Source organism: Montipora capricornis, chromosome 12 (genome assembly GCF_036669925.1).
Source record: "Montipora capricornis isolate CH-2021 chromosome 12, ASM3666992v2, whole genome shotgun sequence".
NCBI lineage: Eukaryota > Metazoa > Cnidaria > Anthozoa > Scleractinia > Acroporidae > Montipora > Montipora capricornis.
Genome location: NC_090894.1, coordinates 17,636,840 through 17,649,339, shown reverse-complemented (window position 1 = coordinate 17,649,339; position 12,500 = coordinate 17,636,840). Strand labels below are relative to the sequence as shown.

The 12,500-nt window shown below is 40.1% G+C and overlaps 2 protein-coding genes across 4 annotated transcripts in view; one reads left to right on the top strand and one right to left on the bottom strand.

Moving 5' to 3' along the window:
* LOC138026047 (uncharacterized) overlaps window positions 1-6,333 on the top strand; it is a 17,276-nt gene extending 10,943 nt beyond the window's left edge. For both annotated transcript variants that reach the window (XM_068873231.1, XM_068873232.1), the window contains exons 2-4: window positions 1,118-1,275; window positions 2,316-2,526; window positions 5,578-6,333. In XM_068873231.1, the coding sequence (XP_068729332.1) occupies window positions 1,118-1,275; window positions 2,316-2,526; window positions 5,578-5,788 (580 nt within the window). In that variant the 3' untranslated portion in view covers window positions 5,789-6,333. The remainder of the gene's footprint in view (window positions 1-1,117; window positions 1,276-2,315; window positions 2,527-5,577) is intronic.
* LOC138026045 (GTP-binding protein 2-like) overlaps window positions 6,210-12,500 on the bottom strand; it is a 7,703-nt gene continuing 1,412 nt past the window's right edge. The window contains exons 4-11 of one of the 2 annotated variants that reach the window (XM_068873229.1): window positions 12,017-12,214; window positions 11,768-11,942; window positions 11,002-11,218; window positions 9,728-9,863; window positions 9,316-9,374; window positions 7,519-7,690; window positions 7,180-7,413; window positions 6,210-6,962 (exon numbers count right to left, since the gene is read on the bottom strand). In XM_068873229.1, the coding sequence (XP_068729330.1) occupies window positions 7,189-7,413; window positions 7,519-7,690; window positions 9,316-9,374; window positions 9,728-9,863; window positions 11,002-11,218; window positions 11,768-11,942; window positions 12,017-12,214 (1,182 nt within the window). In that variant the 3' untranslated portion in view covers window positions 6,210-6,962; window positions 7,180-7,188. The remainder of the gene's footprint in view (window positions 6,963-7,179; window positions 7,414-7,518; window positions 7,691-9,315; window positions 9,375-9,727; window positions 9,864-11,001; window positions 11,219-11,767; window positions 11,943-12,016; window positions 12,215-12,500) is intronic. The other variant, XM_068873228.1, reaches the window with a different exon arrangement.

Genomic DNA, 12,500 nt, shown 5'->3' with positions numbered 1-12,500 from the left:
TATAACTCCTCTCAACATTTCTAGAAAGGTCAACACTAGCTTCCAGGGTAATTTGAAGATGGCTCTGAACCACCATTCTACCTGGGTGATGAATTTGGTGTCCCCCTTGGACTGACTCAGTGGGGTTAATTGCTTCTTTTCATATGTGCATTCCACTCTTAAGAAGCATATTCTAACTGCGGTCTTGCAAGATCACAGTAAAAAAGTCTGAAGAGTTGGACCATCGTCAAAATCCCCGTACATTCTTTTAATAAGGCCCATGGTTTTGATAGTCTTGGCAGTAATGTTGGCAGTGTGATCATTCCAAGAGAGTTTGTTTCTATTTAACAGAAGCAAGTCCCTATGAAGGTATTCAACATCAAGTTTAGTTTGAGAGATATGATAGTCATAACTTAAAGAAAGCTTGTTTTTAGTAATTCTCATTACCTCACATTTACTAACACATTTGGGATCCTGTTTAACACATTCTTGGTCATTAACAGAGGGAAAAACTGTGAACATAGGCCCGCTCACAAAATTAAGAACAAAAGGAACACACACCAACCTCTTCCCACAATTGCACAACATAAGCATGAACTAAGATAACCAAATGTTTTTGTTACAAATATGCCTTTGAGTCGTGCATCAAATAATCTAGATCAATAGGCTTCTCTTCGCAGAACCACCTTCAAGTCTTTCAATCAACAATTTCTCTTTTTCAGTCTTCACCATTCCTTCCATACACAGTCCTCAATATTAAGCTTTCTTTCTTCGTTCCTTCTCAGCAGTTACATGTAACTCTCTGGCTACCACTGACAAAGGGACTTACATGTGGTGCTCGATTGTATGCCACAGCCACAGCTACCGCTAATGACTCTTAGTAGTGAAACTCATGTGTCTCTTTCAGACCTCAGGAAACTCCATAATTTTATCATCATACATCTATAACAATTAATTATACTTACAACACGAGCAATGCATTTTTTGAGATGGGACTCCATTACAATACTACGTAATAAGCACAGTTAGGATGTAGAATCTACCTATTAAGATCAGTTTATGTCCAGCTGTACCTGTAATTTTGGGACTGTATTGAAGTGCGTGGAAAAAAATCATTGAAAGTCACTCTTATTCACAGGAGTTACTGTTCCCCTGCAATAAAATCTGAAGAACATGCAGAAGCACATCAAGGTGCAACAACACTAGGGAATGAAGTAAAGAAGGCAACTGTGGTCTGGCCACACATTATTTTTACTAAAGGAATGGGAGCACCAGTTGTTACACAAAACAAAGAAGGTACATGTAAAACTAGTGGACATGAATTTGCTTTATAACCCTAATCCCTTGATGCACGTGTTTTTCCTTCTACACTTTGTGAGCAAAGTTAGTGTTGTGCATAAATTTGCACTACTGCACCGGCATGACTATTCTTCCATGAACCACGATTTTACAATTACACTGTACATGTTTAAAGAGGCTAGAAAGGGTTTTTTGTTGCTATAGTGTTTGTGAAACAATGAAAGATACCGAAGGATATTTCATAGTTTAGGCAAACTATGATCCAGTCAGCTGACGCGTATTTCTTAGTTATGGCGTGTGTCGGTTATGCACACACACGCACGCAGGTAAAAACCTTTTCGACCGTCACCCTCCTTAATCAGGGGGTTTGAATAACTTTTGAAGTAGATGCCCGGGCTAACCAATGTAAGTGGCGATCACTCTTGTCTTTTAGAAGGATTTGAGTGAAAAGCAAGGCAGAGTAGTAGGTGGTGAGAGGCAAATTTTTGACACACAGACAGCAGTAAACGGCCAGTGACCAGCTTCTAATGAAACCCCTGTTTAATTGACCTGGATGTGTGAACCAGTCTCAGCTGTGACGTTTTATGAGAAAATGAGAAAAGTATGTATAAAGGTTAGGGTTTACGGTTCATAAAAAGAATAACCAGTACATAGTCAGACTCGTGGTTGTCAAACATACTGCAGGCACTAATGTAGCCGACAGTCCTGCATGACCTCTTGAGAATGAATGTTTTGCTTTTTCTTAGAAGGTGAATACCAAGTGAAGCTATGATCCTCGCAGTTATGAATGCAATTTTTTCAATTGCGTAAAGAAGCCTGAAAAATTCAGGACTTCAATGGGGTTTGAACCCGTGACCTCGCGATACCGGTGCAACGCTCTAACCAACTGAGCTATGAAGCCAATTGCAAAAATTGCGTTCATAACTGCAAGGATCATAGCTTCGCTTGATTTCATATCCGCAGTTCGTCAATTATGATCCATTTCATGTATCATTTCAAGGTGAACACCACGTGAAATACTTACGTTTAATCCTCAGTTCACCCAGAAGTGGCAGAAATCTTGCAAAAGTCAAAACCTCAAAAGATGGGAAGGACCTGGCACAAACCTAAAATCAGTGCCAGAAGGCTGGCAATGTTAAGGAAACAGTATATAGCACAGGGGTATTACTGGCCTGACAAACCAATGGTGGACAGGGGCCTGGACAGATTACCAAAAGGACACAAGTATGAGAAACAAAAGGAAGAAAGGTTAGTTGAGAACAAGATTATTGTGGGCAAAAGGAGTATCTTATTTCAATGATAGACTGGTGAAATGATTATGTGTTCGACTGACAAGGAGAACTCAACAACTAACATAAGAGGAGTGTTTTGATATTCCAGACATTCTGTAACTTTTAGACACCTAAATGACACTCCCCTCATTATGTTTTGCAGGGGCTTCCATGTCACCCCCACACGTTTCTTTTCCAAGGCGCAGTCGCTGCTCACCCTACGTAGCATGGGCATTGTTGTGTCGTGCATCTGGCGCTGGGACTGCTTGGTAAGGTCTAGTGGAAGAAAATGTTGTTGAAAGGCCTTGCTTGTTGTTGTATTTGTTGGAACCTGAAAGAAATGTGTTCAACTCCTGGTGTAAAATCCAACCAAAGTTTGGAACCTCAATCTAACCCTAACCCTAACCCTCTTAGGAGTCAAACACGATTCTTTCAGGTTTCTACAAATACAACAACAAACAAGGCCTTTCAACAACATTTTCTTCCATTAGACCTTACCAAGCAGTCCACAATGCCAGATGCCCCTGAAAAATTATGTGGGGGCTGCTACGTAGGGTGATGGCGCAGTGGTGAGAGCACTCGCCTCCCACTAATGTGGCCCGGGTTTGATTCCCAGACTCAGCGACTCGGCGTCATATGTGGGTTGAGTTTGTTGGTTCTCTACTCTGCAGGGAGAGGTTTTCCCCTCTCCTCAAAAACCAACATTTGACTTGATTTGCATTAATTGTTAATTTTAGTTTACAGTGTCCCCAATTGCTCTCCAGCCCGCTAGAACGACTTGACACTTAAATAAAGTTCCTTTTCTTTCCTTTTCATGAATATGTAAACAGTAACGCAAACATTTAAAGTGCCACTGTGACCAAATTTTCTTTGGATTTCAAAACTATGTTATCTAAACACTAAGCAGCCAAAGTTTTAAGCGTTGCTTTCAAAAAAGACACCAGTTTATTTTATTAAGCTGTGAGTCTTTGATGTCACTTTTCTCTGGACCCAACCCTCTGAGGTCCAGTCGGCCAGTTTTGAATATGTGTAATGCCAGACCGTGAAATCCAAAACTTACACTCAAAGTAAACGGCTTTTAGGAAGCAATTTTTTTATCACAGGGGCATTTTTAAGTTATTTTGATGTCTGGAATTTACGTAATCAATTGATGCTTGCCAATAATGCAAGAGGTAACAGACATTGTCACATGAGCACTGGCATCAGTATCACCTGATATGAAAGATGCCTCACAGGGGAATATTCAAATTGAAGGCATCCAATCCATATCCAAGCAATTACCTTGTATTACAATTTATGCAGAAAAACAGTGATCTCTCCTAAAGTGCGCAGACCGATCCATTGTGAAAACGCTTGGCATCTTTTAGTGTGGGTCTACCGTGAATGTTGTGTGCATATGTACGTGGTCTGAGTGTATTAGGCACCATATTTGTTCAATGCTACGCCTGCATGTTGGCTTAAACTTTGCACATGCACTATTAAAGATGAATTACCCATTGCACAACCATGCCATGTGTGCACTTTGGTTATCTTTGCGCATGCACATGGACTTGCAGTTTTCAAGCTTGAGTGTGATTTGTGACTGAACGCAAGTAAAATCAAAAAATGCTTGCCAAAATGATTTTTGTCTCAATTAAAGTAATTTTGCATGTACGTTCCTGACTTGCACAATCATTTCCAACTTATAACTTTTGTTCCCATGTTGAACACTTTCGGGGATGTATGATCACCCCAGTATGATGTTGATTTATGTTAATTCCCAGCCAAGCCAGGCGGGAAAAATTGGTTAGCCTATCTGAATTAGACCGGTCGTTCTTAATTTATTCAGACGCTGTAATTCACATGAACTTAATTCAATGAATTCGATTCAGCTCATGTGAAGTACGGCGTCTGAACCAGGCCTTAGTTTCGTAAATCATGCACGTGCTGCAGGTCTACAAATCTTACACTCACTCACTCAGATGACATAGTGTGTAGTGCACTTTCAAAGTGTATACATTAATTGCATAATTTGTTACTCGTAAAGAATTAATTTTGAATTAATGATCTCAGACTCACTGATAGCATAGTTAATAGAGAGGACTGGTTTGGAAGCTCGGCAAACATCAAAGGAGCAAACAAAGATCAGGGTTTTTGTTAAAGCCGGGATGCCGGGACCTTTTCTCTGCTATTTTTATTTTTGTCCCGGCTATTTTACGCGCAGGTTGTACAAGGATTCTTTCAATATGAAGAGAATAGTCAACCGATATTTGTATTTTATTATTTAATATTTTCTTAAACCAAATCGTGCTTTATTTCTCTGCTACTGGGTATTGTTAGTTGTACCACAATTTGCGTACATGTACGTGTAGCTGATTTGGAGTTCATGACAAGATGTTATCAAGTAACAGAAAACACATTGATCGGCGCACCCTGCTTTCGTCATTAGGGAGTTTAAGCAAATTGCTATGGCGGGCTCTAATACGGCTACCGGAAGTAAATTTCTTCAAAAATGAGACACTGTGCATGTTAGTCGGTTACGGTCAGCCGTAGCGCGAAGGAAAGCGGAAAATCGACCAGTATTTTACCCAAAGGTACCCATTAGGCCTCACAAATTCAAAATTTTCTGGGGGAGGCCCCCCTTACCCCCCAGTGGGAGGGGGACAACCCCCTACCACACCTATCCCAACTTGGCACAGCGTGCCAAGATGGCGGCAGAGCCGCCATCCTGGTCCTTGCTATATGTTCAATTATCCCTGCTATTAAAAATCATAACAAAAACCCTGAAGATTCCAAGATTTAGGTTGGAAATTCCACGACCGTGCACAATCTTTTGTTTTGCGCTCATACACTATTCATCAATTACGAAACCAACAGGTTTCTATTGGTTAGCTCCTCAGTACGGAGTAAACAACTATTGTGTTTTGTGCACGGTCAAGGCCAAAAAAGAGAACAAAAACCTACAACAAAAAAAGTTGTCGGGTTTCATAACCATTCTTGTCTATTAACTATGCTGAAAGTTATTGGTCATCATGTGGTATCATTTTAGGTTGGCTCAGATTGAGGAAAACATGAAGAATATGCCAAGAATAATTGAAGATTATCGTAGCAGGATGGGTGAACTAAGGGCCAAGAGGAGAGAAGAAAAAAAGCAAGCAAAGTTAAAGGCAATTGAAGCACAGAGATTAGGATTTAATTTGAGAGACCCAAGAGCTTTGCAAATGTTAGATGGCAACAAGAAAGGCAAAAAGAAGCCCTGATCTCCATGCAAGAGGCTGTGGTCAAAGAAAAGTTTTTTGGATTTCTGGCACAGTATGAGGTCAATTGTCGTACAAAACCAGGGTTCGAGTACCGGTAGATTCAGATTTTCTCTCAGGTGTGCCGAATTTGTGTGGCACAACTAACTCATGCATAGTTTATCTCTCTCACTTGTAAAAATTACATTAACTTTAATCTCATCTCAACTTGCCAAAAATCCTATGATACATAGCATGATTGATTATGAAATAAAACAGACACACATGCTCACGCACAGGGAATAATGACGGTACATTTGTTGCATAGAAGTTCAACTCCTGCTAGTAAGGGATCATTGAAATGAATGCTCCAAAGATCTTTAACTGCAAGGACGTCTTTTAGATTACCGATAATTAAAAAAAGATGCAAAAAGAAATACTCAAATTAAAGGATTCCAATGTTCCACTTTATTAAAACCACTTTAGACATGAGTTACAGACATTTAGGTACTACTTGTATTACATTTCCCAATGCTAACAACATCTTCAATAAAATTCTTTTTTTTGGACTTGCTCTATTCCAATAATATTGAACAACCATACCTTTTAGAACTTCTTGTGGATAAAAAATTAATAGAAAGTCGCAAATCACCAACCAAACAATGGCAGATGCATTGCACATGCAGTTTCATATTTTCAAAAGTGCAGACTGCATCCCTAAAGTTGTCTCTAGAACAAGAAACTGTTTTTCTTTTTCTTGAGATAAATTGGATGAAAACCATCAAAAGGTCTCTTCCAGACTGCAAAGATCCAATTGCTGCCTCTCTGCTCAAAACAGTACAAGGCACTCAAAAAAGGACTAACATATCAGTCTATAAAACGTTGCTAATCCAGCAGCTTATCACTTCTTTCAAAGATGTTCCATTGGCTTTGTTTGAAACCTAACTTCAAAACAACACAAAGTCATGTTGCACTCATTCTTGTAGAGAGAACCAACCACACCAGTCCATGCAATCCACTGTCAAAATTACGTTGCTTATCGATCTGTATTAGCATTTTGGTATATCAAACTAGACACCTGTCCAACTCCCTTGGTATGTCCCTCCCTAAAGAAAATCCTGGATCCATTGCGAATGTATTCTGGATGTTTCATAAACCTGAAGCGCACTTTAGCTCGCTGCCCTGTCTTTAAAGAGTCCTGGTAAAATAATGAAACAGCTTTCATTAGATGTGCTGAGTGTTTAAAAAGGTATGGACGTTTTTATCAGGAAGAGTCTTCGGGATTTAACAAAAATCTCCTTTAGTTTACTAACCCTATAAAATAAAAGAATGAAGGAAAAACTGACTGATTCCTTATTTTCCTGGTAACATTAACAAACTTATTTGAATCAAGCAACAATTCCACCTTCACTCACTTAGTTCAACTAGCTTTTATTTGTCTTCATTAGTGCAAGGGTTCTTTCAAGCATAACATTGTTTATATGCACCTTGTTCATGTCATCAATAACTGCAGTTTGGATGACATTCCCAACATATACTGTAGCCTGAAACCGTTTGCCTATTGAAGTGGTGTGGAATAGAAGAAACACTTCAGCCCAGAATCCCAGGCAGGAGCAAGGCTTCTGAACAGGATCAAGGAGAACCATACCCTAACACAAGAACAAATTGGCAATCACACCAGTCAAAAATAATGAGAAATGTGCCAATTCTATCTTAGTCTAACAATTCTTCATATGGGAAAAAAGATAGCTTACCCGTCTGAGCAGGGTCCTGTCTACTCCACTTAAAGCTACTGAAGCAGCCTGGCCTGCACGCACGACACGGCAAGGAGCACGGTTTCTCTTCACAGATGTGACAATCACTGGATGAAAGCCACCATCCAAAGACGGACCCAGAAGAAGCTTGTCAGCTTCACGCAGTACACCTCTGGTCATTTTGTTTTAAGAAAATAGTCACAGTTAGATCACACCAGTGTTTGCCACTCTTTGCACACCACCAGTCTAATTAGGCTTGGTTAGTATTTTTATTTTATTGTAAAATATTGTAAGTTGAATGAAAGAATAAATTATTACTATTATTTGTCATCCGTCCATCTGCGAGAGACGATGGTACAGCATCACTGTCGTTGACGAACTGCGAGAGTGGCTGAAGAGACCGACCCGAGATCTGCAGTCTCTGTTGAACTTCATGCAAACATGGGGGGATGGCTGGTTCCTCTCCTCTTTTCTCTTTTGTCTTTTCTGGACTGCCGTCGCCCTCCTGTTCTCCTCTGCGACTTTCATGGCCTGGTGCCAGGCTGGGCGGTCATTTGCCTGCTTCTCCTAAGTGTCTATGTCTATGCCACAAAGTTTGAGGTCTCTTTTGCAGGCGTCTTTGTATCGGAGGAGAGGGGGGCCAGCTCTTCTTTTGCCTTCTGTCAGTTCACCATACAAGATGTCTTTGGGAATGCAGCCAGGTTCCATGGGCTTGACATGGCCAAGCCAGCACAGGCATCTCTCGCTAAGCATGGCAAACATACTGTTCATGTTGGCTCTTTCGCGCACCTCTGTGTCTGGCACTCTCTCTTCCCAGTGTATGTGGAGAATGCGCCGCATGCATCTCATGTGGAAGCTGTTTAGTTTCTCCTGCTTCGCGAAGGTGGTCCATGACTCACTGCCATAGAGAAGAGTGCTGAGCACACAGGCCTGGTAGACATGCAGTCTGGTCTTCTCAGTTAGCCTGGCCATGACTGCTGCTGCTTTGCCAATCCTGTTGTTTACCTCTACCTCAATGTTGAGTGTGCTGGAGATGGTGGACCCAAGGTAGGTGAAGTTCTCCACAGCTTCCAGCGCGTGTCAGTCAATGCTGATGGTAGTAGGGTGGTCTGAGTCTTGTGCCATCACATTGGTCTTCTTTATATTGATGGTGAGCCCGAACTCCTTGCAGGCATGGGAGAGACCACTGACAAGCTGCTGCAGGCCGTATTCGGTGTGGGAAGTCAAGGCTGCGTCGTCCGCGAACAGCATCTCGCGGATGAGCATGTGTGTGACTTTTGTTTTCGCACGCAGGCGGGCAATGTTGAAGAGCTTGCCGTCAGCCATGGTGTGGATGTAGACTCCCTTGCTGCAGTCCTTGAAGGCATACTGGAGTGGAGGAGCATGGAGAAAAAGATACCGAAAAGTGTCGGCACAAGGATGCACCCCTGCTTCACCCTGCTGCTGACTGAGAAAGCTTCGGATGTTGCCCCATTGCAACAGACCGGGCTGTGCATGTCTTCATGGAATGATGTGATGATGGCCAGCAGGTGCGGGGGGAATCCTATCTTCCGCAGTAGCTCGAACAGTCTGCTCCGGCTGACAAGGTCAAACGCCTTGGTTAGGTCAATGAAGGTGATGATCTCTTCTTGTAATTCTACCCCAGTGCACACTTGTCTAACCACAGTTGTTGTTGTTGTTGTTGTTGTTGTTATTATTATTATTATTATTATTATCATTATCATTATTATTATTATCATTATCACCAGTGTTTGCCAACCACAGTTGTAACACAATAATAATAGCAAAGCTGCTAACCTTTCTAATGTGCCACCAACAACTGGACCAATACCTGGAACATTAAATATCTCATCCACCTGTAGAGGAACAAAGCTTATGTTGACACAACTCTTGTATGTACCGTAACCCTCCCTCTTAGTGGGCATACATGTAAGCTCCTCTGATGTAAGATCAAATGAACTCATTCTTTCAGTAACATAAACTCATTCAAGATTTCTATACACCTAATTCCAAAATGGCCACCATTTAAATATTCCTTTGTTTCTACTCAAATTAGCCCTTGATGCCTCATTCGTAAGCTTAAAATTCAAAAGAATATTTTATCTTGAACGAGGCAACAAGGGCCAATTTGTATGTGCATAAATCAGTGGCCATTTTGGAATAAGGTGTATATACAGTGTATGTCCTCCTTTTGGGTACAAACACAAACCTGATACTCTGTAAATTCTTGAGCCAGTCTTTCCTGATCCAAAGGTGATCTTGCTGGAGGTACAAGATTCAGAAACTTTTTGACAAGGTTTAGATTCTCACCAGTCACACAAGATGCAGTAAAGACTGGTGTCACCCTAAAAAACAAATACATTCAGTCAACATGAGGGTATCAATAAGAAGTCTACACTCAGTTCACTTTCTTGTTTAAAGGTTGTATGTTTCCAAGAAACAAATGCAAGTTAGTACAGCTGTAATATGAACATTGAAAATACAACAGTTGTTTCAGTAGCCACTCCAGCTCTCAACCACTCTGCTTTAAACCCAACCCAGAGAACCTCGCCAATTTTTTTTCTGCCTATATTAATAAATTCTTTTAAACTGAATGAAAGACAGTCTGATTCATGCACACAAAATAAACAACCTAAAATAAATATTAATATCAAGACTTGAAGCTAATCTCACTCAGAACCTTACAAACTGAACAGAAAAAGTGTCAAAACTGAATCCTTAGTTTACACAGACTGACTTGTGGACAAAAAGCAAATAATAAATACATTTTTGTTATGCTGACTTAAAAGTTTCCATTGTTTGAAGGAAAGTAAAATACCTTGCTCCATTATTATTAATTTGTTTAACCCTTTGACGTCCAAACCAGCCTAAACTGGCCAGACTTACAGTGTAGTATTTTACTCTGTCTAATTAAACAACAGAGTGTTTCTGTCGAGGAACTATTGGCTGATAGTTGCCCCGCGGAAATTTGATGTTCTTAAAACAAATATTTGCCCGAGAAGCGAAGCTTCGAGGGCAAATATGCTAGTTTTAAGAACATCAAATTTCCAAGGGGCAACTATCAGACCGATAGTTCCGAGACATAAACACTCTATTGTCTTTATTGTTCACTACTAAATTTTCTTCCGTGCGCTAGCTCAAAAATCATGTTGAATTATTTTCAACTTTATTAGACGAAAGCCGTGTCAGCCAATGTAAAATTTGAAAGAGAAAACAAACAAAAACCCTCTTAATACACTTTCGATTGTTTACAGAGGTATTTTCAGCGGACGACTACTATCCATCCAGGTATTTTCCTCGGACGGGCACTATGGGCTGATAGTGTCTCTCCGCGGACGAACACTATCAGAGAAAATTAAGTGGTGAACTATAATGCCAGATAATTTTACTGGTCGATGGGGAACCCCTGGGAGTCAATGGGTTAATCATTGTTCGTTTTCTATAGCTTTAAATTACTTTGTTTAAAAGAAGTCCAACACTTACTGATTAGAGATGAAGTTTGTTGCAGCAACTATCACATCATCCTCTGTTCGGACTACCACAGGTACTTTGTTACAGCCCGGGGATTTTAAAAGTCGATCAAGTAATCTTAGGGTTCTTTCAATCACTGATGGCAAACAGATGTCTTTCTTGTTTATAATCACAAATGTGGGTACCTTCAGTGCCATAGCCAGTCCTAAATGCTCTTTTGTTGTCCCAACTACAGTAAAAAACAAGTTACCATGTTTGATTATGTTAGAAGCACCCATTAAAAGGTAATCCAAAAAGGGAGATCATCAGGCATGCATGTACTTTATTCCCAACACACAATAAGCCCAATTTTAAATACACTTGCATTATCTGTTAAAGGACTGGGTCATACAGTGTATCACATTCACATGTACAAAGTCATGTAAATGGTGACACCAGCAATTACCGTATTGCTTTTCATCTCCTTGTTATTGTACTGTAAATTCCATTTTCCTGTAGGTCTGCTCAATTTTAACACAAGGCATCACAATATAGCAGAAAGATGAGTGACCTACTCAATCCATTTTGTTGTCCTTTCAACCTTAATTTTTTTATCATCTCTGATCTACAGCACTACAGAAAAGATTCTGTAATCTCTTTGAAAAATAAAATCCACTCACTAATGAGTACCATTGACACTAAGGAGAATAAAATAAATAAAATAACCAGAACTGCCACTTACATTATTTTGACATAAAGTGTTTCCCTGCCTTTTTCCTAACAACAAACCATCACTTACCAATGCCAGCATTCCCAGCAATGACAAGCATGGCAAAATCTGGAGAATGGCCAGTTAAACCAAAGATAGTTGTCCTCAAATATTTATGGTGTCCAGCAAGGTCTATAAATGTTATAAGCTTTGCAGACTGCTCACAAATGTCTTCTGCAGTTCTTGATTCACTGTAATTAATAACCTAGCAAAAGAGAAAATGTTTAACTTAAGGGTCAAATGACCAATGAGAGGAATCTCAAACGAAATGAAATTTACCTCCCCTTGGCTATTAAATCCCAGTATTTCATGGCTGATACTAGATGTTCTTCCTGTTTGAATTTCATGCAAGTGTCTAAAGAGGTTAAGTCGAGCTCTTCCTCGGCCGTTATCCAATTCATTGTGTGTCAAGACACCAAGTAACGTACTCTTTCCAGCATCAACATTACCCAACACTGCTAGTCTTATGTCAATGAACTGAAAAACAGAACAACCATCCACAATTTGTCAAAATGTAATGACAGCAAATAAGATTGAGGATTTGTGCCTGAAAAAATTGCAGGAATAAATGAGTTAAAATCATATTTTTGCTCTATGTTATCTTACTGTTTTAGTATATACTAAAACAACTATTCGCCTCAATATTTCCACCACTAGCCACCTCCCCTTCAGTGAACAGTTGTTAAAATTACCATTCAGGCCCGGGTTACTCGAAGCATAGATAGCGCTAACCAGCATTAAATACCATGGAAACCTATCAGTT